General features: G+C 37.1%; 1 protein-coding gene across 2 annotated transcripts; it reads right to left on the bottom strand.

Moving 5' to 3' along the window:
* Positions 1–856: 856 nt before the first annotated feature.
* Positions 857–6,498, bottom strand: LOC106753259 (disease resistance protein TAO1). 2 transcript variants are annotated; one of them, XM_014635047.2, is made up of 5 exons: positions 5,675–6,497; positions 4,177–5,290; positions 3,400–3,819; positions 1,641–3,260; positions 857–1,533 (listed from the first exon to the last, which is right to left on the bottom strand). In XM_014635047.2, exons 1-5 carry the CDS (start codon positions 6,268–6,270, stop codon positions 1,012–1,014), a joined length of 4,272 nt encoding a protein of 1,423 aa, XP_014490533.1. In that variant the 5' UTR covers positions 6,271–6,497; the 3' UTR covers positions 857–1,011. The 2 variants fall into 2 exon arrangements, with proteins under 2 accessions (XP_014490533.1, XP_022633165.1); XM_022777444.1 differs by having other exon boundaries at positions 1,397–1,544; positions 5,675–6,498.
* Positions 6,499–6,726: the final 228 nt, after the last annotated feature.

The raw sequence follows: 6,726 nt of genomic DNA, 5'->3' as shown, positions 1-6,726 counted from the left end.
AAACCACTAAAGTGATGGTCCGAGAACGAGAATGCTCCGACGACGATAACGACACGAAAGAGGTTTCGCCACACACCCACAACGACAATGATGGTCCGAGAACGATAATAACCTTTCACAATGACAACGCCTGAGAAAACTTGGAGAAGGAGGCCGGCGAAGAGACGAAGGGAGATGAGAGAACCGTCAGAGAGCACGAAAATGAAAAATGAAAGAGAGCGCTAAAACTAAAACCCCACACCCAACGTTCCATCTTTGCCCCTCACTTATTCCATCTTTGCCCCTCAGCAGATTAAACAATGCCATTTTTCAAAAATAAAAAACCACCCAATCAGACAACGACACCTGCCCAGTGTCAAAAGAGTGTCAAAATTGGGTGTTAAAGTAACATTTTCCCTTTTCATGTTGGTATTAGAAATCATATTTAAACAACTTTTTTTTCTATATAGAGGTGATTAGTACTTACTTCCTATATGCTTTCATGAGGTTATATTTATTTTATCTCTTAAGAAAAACTTAATTATTATTTAAATTAATATATAGGTGTATTAAATTTTGATTTTTTTATTTCTTTTTTTTATAAAAATCATACAATGGTGTTTACTTTTACTATTTAAAAAATAGTTTTTTTAGTAAGGATTTATTTATTTATTTATTTATTTTTGGATCAGTTTAAGCTAGTACAAAATCCTTATTATATTGTTTACATTTTTTTTTTTACTTTTTAATAAAAAAAATTGTTATTTAATCTCGTAAGATTCAAAAGTTTATTTATCGTGTATGTTACTATTCAATATATGATTCACCGTTTTGAAATAAATAAAGAACTACTCAATGACTATGATTAAAAGCATTCATGTAATGATTTATTTGCTGAATCCTATGGTAATTATTGACAAGACATTCCAAAACTACAGTGTTGGCTGAAGCAAAATAGAGAATCTCAATGAGAATGACAGTCCTTTCAACTAGTCAAAAGACAATACATAATGGTAAGTTGAAGAACTTTATTCAGACATCTGGATAGTCTGCAGCAAAGTTGAAGAACTTGGCTAATTTTTGTGAAACAGAGTATTGAATTTCTTCGAGTGATCCTTCGTCTCCCTCATAATCATCATCACCATAAAAAACTAAATGAATTCTGCAGTTATTGAGCTCCAACCCCTCAATACGAGGAGGGTTTCGCCTTTGCAAATGTAAGGTATACCTATCTTTTAACTGAAAGACTAACGGAGTTCGAGCACCGAATCTGCGCAAAAATATGTGATCTTCATTTCTCCTGGGTACTCTTAGCAGGCGAAACGTTGTGCTAAACACCTCACTGGTCAAATTAAAGATTTTTCCTTGAACATCCACTAACTCCAGTCCTTCCCTTTGGTTTTCAGCTATGTTCTTGAAAGAGATAACGCCAAAAAAAATAACACCTTTGAGCTCCCTATTGCTTCTCTTGGAAAACACTACTGGTTCTGCTGTAAACCAATCCGGGACCCTGCTTCCAGGAATGATCAAAATCTCTAATTTCTTAAGTAGAACCTGGGACAGACCTTTAATATATAAGTGGGAGATTATTGGATTTTATTTTATGATCAAGACAGAAGGATGTGATTTTGGGGCGTGGAAGAAATAAAGAAATGACAAACCTTGGAAAATCTTCTCTTTACGGCAAGGGAGCATCCAATGCAACCACTCATGTACAACCTTCTTAAGGACTTCAAATGTTCAAGACCTGGGACATCCACCATCTTTTCACAATTTGTAAGGTTGAACTCCTCTAATCGCTCCAAGTTTGAAATATCATGTATGTACTGCACTGCAACACAGTTTTCCAGATTTAGCTCTTCTAGGCTAGAAGGAAGAGGAGGCAGAAACATGAGCTCCCTGCAATCTGATAACAAAAGCTTTTTGAGATAGGAGAGACCCGTCATGCTGGCTGGAAGATTGCAAATATTGTTGTGACCTAAACATAAAGTCTCTAGTGATGATAGCTTTTCAAACTCATCTGGAATTTTTCCATAAATTCCCCATCCATGAGCATTTAGCTTTTCCAGCAAGCTTAGATTGCAAAATGAAGTTAATATTGCCTCTGAACTAGGCTGTTCTCGTATTTCAGGAATAATTGTCCCTGTAGACACGTTGTTTCCAGCCCCATTAAGATAGGGCAGTCTTTTCATGTCTAGTTCTACCAGGCTTCTGAGCATCCCAAAGCTATCTGGTAGTCGTGTAACTGCTGTTTCCTTCATCATTAGCCATCGCAAAGATTTCAAATTTCCAATGGAGTCTGGAAGCCTTTGGAGCTGTTTGCACTTGTCTAACCTCAGCCGAATAAGATTTTCCAACATCCCTATTGATTCTGGCAATTCAGTAATGTTTGCATCATGCATGTCCAAAATGGTAAGAGCTGACAGGCAGCCAAATGATACTGGTACGAATTTTAGATGCTGAACTTTTCCCATCTCGAGCTTTTCTAGCATTTTCATGCCCACAAATATTTCTTCTGGAAAATTGGAAACTTTTGTGCCATCTAACTTAAGTTCAACTATTGAAACTAATGCCTCCATTGAGACAGGAAATTTGTGAAGAGAAGTACAGTCTCCAACAGACAGCTTCCTTAAATATGATAAAGCACCAATAGAAGCAGGCAATTCTTTGATTCCACTGCCGTCCAAATACAATCGAGTCAAGGAAATTAGTTTCCCAGTAGAGTTAGGAATCACTGATAGTGACTTACACCCCATCAAACTAAGCATCTCAAGTTTTTCCAAAGAACCAACTGAATCTGGCAACTCCTCCAATGCTGTATGGTTGAGTGATAATTCTTGCAGGGAACAGAGTTTCCCAGTGCAGGTAGGCAACTTCTTCAGAAGGTGGCATCCATTTGCACTCAGCTTTTCAAGTTTTGTAAGATGGAAGATGGACACAGGAAGCTCAGTTATAGAAGTGCTATCAAGAAGTAGCTGTCTTAAAGAAACCATGCAGCTCAAGTCCTTTGGTAATGCTTTCAATTTCCAGCAGTCGGAAAGAACGAGGTCCTCGAGGTGTTTCAGTCCAGAGACATCACCAGGTAGTTCTATGAGGTTATAGCAGAGGCGCAAGTTAAGATGAACTAAGGAATTTAGATTCCCTAATGATTCATGAATCCTAGTTAAGTGAGAACATTCTTCCAAATTAAGTTTTTTAAGAGACAGATACCCAGATAAGTCAGGAGTTGCTGTCAAACGGTGGCACCTGGAGAGGTTTAAAACCATCAAGTGCACAGCCACCTGCCAAATAAATATCGTCATTGAAAAATATCAGGTAAAAAATTAAAAAAAAAAGAAAGAAAACACCAAGTTCTAGAACTCATTGATGACAGTTTATTTTTTCAAAATAGTGAGTTCATCAGTTAATAAGAAAGCAAACCTTGTTACTGCGTCCCTTCCACAAGGTTTCAATCAGACTTTCAGAAAGATCCATGACTGCAAGTTCTAATGGATTATAGCTAGAAGGCATATACCTTAATGGACACTGTTTCCATTGTAACCACTTGATTTTTGGGGGAAGACATATAAATTGTCCTTCCAATCTGGAATAATTAATCTGAAGCATTCTTAAGGAAACCATTGGTTGAAAGTGCTTGGGCTGAAGGATGACCTCTTTTGATTTCTCTTTTCTATCCTCTACGTACTTTTTATACCTCTCTTTAATATACTCGAATGCAGATTTGCAACTGGGCTTGCGTCGAAAATTTTCCCTAGTTATTTCATCTGCTGAGCGATCTCTGGGAATGGACATTCTTCTCTTCACACAATCTAGGACAATTCCTTGAACATTTCTCGTTCCCTACACGCAGTGTTCGTTCTTAAAGTGGTCAAGAAATGAAATGGAAAACGTATAATGAATTTAGTTAGAATATGGAATTCTGAAAATTTTAGATTTGATACCCAATTTTTGTTGGTTGATTTTAATCTTAACAAATGTAGGAAGGTTTCTTAATATTTTAAGACGTTATTTCATTTAAAAAGATTTTTGGCATCAAAGCCTTTTCTTACACGAAATAAATCATCAAGAATGAAAACATAAACAGATTATTTTTTTAGAGAACTAATTCATAGATTTCATTAATCGTTTCTTCTTGACCTTTTCATACTTTCTTTTTCTTCCCATGATTACAAAAACAAACCATGCTACAATATTTACCTTCATATTCTTCAACACAGTCAAGATTTCATCACGATCCCATAGCCTGCTTCGTAGACCAGGATCTGTAAGGCTTTCACTACGAACAATTTGCCTTCCCATGTCTCTAACTTGATCATGCATCCACACTTTTCCATCACCAATGATCTTAATTAGACATCTTGCAGTGAGCACAGCCACCGCAATCTCTCCTCTAAAATCACATCCATTCAATATGTCAACCACATCATCTCTCTTCATTTCCATTTGCACAAACAAACAAGCTATGTCAAGGAATATACACTGTTCTTGTTCATCCAACGCATCAAAACTTATTTTCAGCACTTCTTGAAGACATGAAGGACGAATCTGCTTCAACTTCTCCAAAGCATCTTTCCATTCCCTCTCGGTCCTTTTATCAAACAGAAAAGACCCAAAAACTTCCAAAGCCAAAGGCAATCCTCCTGTCTTCTCCACAATTTGCTTTGAAACATCTAAAAAACCCTCTGCAGGTTCCTTTCTTCTGATTGCATGGAAGCAGAACAGTTCCATTGCTTCAGAGAATTCCAATTCCTTCACCTCAAAATCAACATCAACATAACTCCCGTACAAAATTTCCTTATCCCTTGTGGTTATCACAACACGACTTCCCTTGTAAAACCATTCCCTTTTACCCATCAAAAAGTTAAGCTGCTCCACATCGTCAACGTCATCTAGGATCAACAAAACTCGATTCTCTTGCACTATTTTTTGTATAGCAGAAATGCCGTCGCTGATATCGTTGATCAGATCCTCTTTTCTACCACAAAGATCACCACGGATTTTGTTTTGAAGAGAAACCAAACCATGGTGTTTGGAGACCTGTGATCTGACATTTGGAATGAAACTCCGTCGCTCAAAATTATGAACAACAAGGTTGTTGAAGAGGCTCTTGGCCAATGTTGTCTTACCAACTCCACCCATTCCATACAACCCCAAAACCCTTACATCGTTGGATTTTAAGTCTAACAAGTTTTTCAACACTTCAACTCTATCATCGACACCTACTGTGAATGGAGCCACACTCAGTGGTGTGTTCCTCAGCTGCTTCATAAGATTTTGCACCAAAATCTGAATCAGTTCATCACTCTTGTCACTGTCAGTAAGCAAGAAATGTTAAAACAAAATGATTAAATCACATTGTTCAAAACCATCACGCACGTTGGTCAAAAACAAAACAAAACAAGCTCAAAGACGCGAAACATGCGCATGTTTGGTTTGAGAAAAGCTATCATTTTTTCATCGTAATTAACCTTTATCTTTAAAAGCAATAATAAATAAAATTATATAAAAAATATAACACTTATTCATGAAAATATATAAGACATAAAAAACTAAGCAAAATCTCGCAAACCAAGCGTCTCTAAAAGTAGAAGAATAATATTACATTTACTTTTTTTTTTACAAAATTTTAATTATATTTTTTTATATACTGTGTAAAAAACTACAAGCAATTAAGGAAGCACGATGCTGCATGTACCTTTTCTCATCCAAAACAAAACCAGCGAGTCCACCCACTTTCTTCATCGCATTCCTCCACTGCTCAACCCTCTCTTTCGGAAACCTCTGTACATGCCACACGAACCACTCCTCGAAGGGACCCTCTTGCTTTCGCACGTGCGAAGGGTTCACCCAGTAGAAAACCGGGAGGATCAGCCTCCCAACCTCGCAAATCTTTGCGAGCTCTTCCAGGCACCAGTGCGAGGACGCGTAATCGGGAGAGATAACGACGACGGCGGCGGCAGAGTCTTCCACGGCTTCTAGAAGCTTCTTCTGGATCTCGCCGCGGCGCTCCAACCCATCGTCGTTTCGGAAGACGCGAACCCCACGACCGTGGAGAGCATGGTAGAGGCGCATGGTGAAGGTGTGGCCCGTGTGGGTGCCCCGGAAGCTGAGAAAGACGTCCCAGCAGAGGCGGTAAGAGGAGATGGTGACGTCACTTTCCGGCGGCATTGGATCGGAAAGTGAAGACGTTGAAGAGTCAAAGCTGAGGTTGTGGTTGTGGTTGAAGTAAAGTGAGTTGTATGCTGGAGAATGAAGAAGGGTGAAAGACGAAGGTGGGTCCTGCATGCACATGTATATGCTGTAGGTAAACAAGTTTTCACATTATGCAAATTTCAATTAAGTTAGACAAGTTTTAACTCTTAATTATATAAGTAATTAGATACTATATATGTTTATGCCACACTTGACTGGATCCAGTATAAAACATATTCAATGTCATTATTTTTGGGTTCATCATTTTCCAAACAAATTCATTATTTTTTGTCAAAATTATTTAACTCCATTGGAAATGTGGCAGTTCAAACCTTGTTTTGGGCTGCTTTGTTTCAACTAGTATGAATACATTTGCTTGAACTTATATATATAAATACTTCATTTTCTACTTTAGATTTATTCAGCACTAATAAAATAATTTTTTAATATATAAAATCATTTGAAATATATATATATATATATATATATATATATATATATATATATATATATATATATATATATATATATATATATATATATATATATATATAT

Source organism: Vigna radiata, unplaced genomic scaffold, assembly GCF_000741045.1.
Source record: "Vigna radiata var. radiata cultivar VC1973A unplaced genomic scaffold, Vradiata_ver6 scaffold_347, whole genome shotgun sequence".
NCBI classification, from domain to species: domain Eukaryota; kingdom Viridiplantae; phylum Streptophyta; class Magnoliopsida; order Fabales; family Fabaceae; genus Vigna; species Vigna radiata.
The sequence above is the reverse complement of the archived record's forward strand: the minus strand, read 5'-3'. Positions and strand labels throughout refer to the sequence as shown.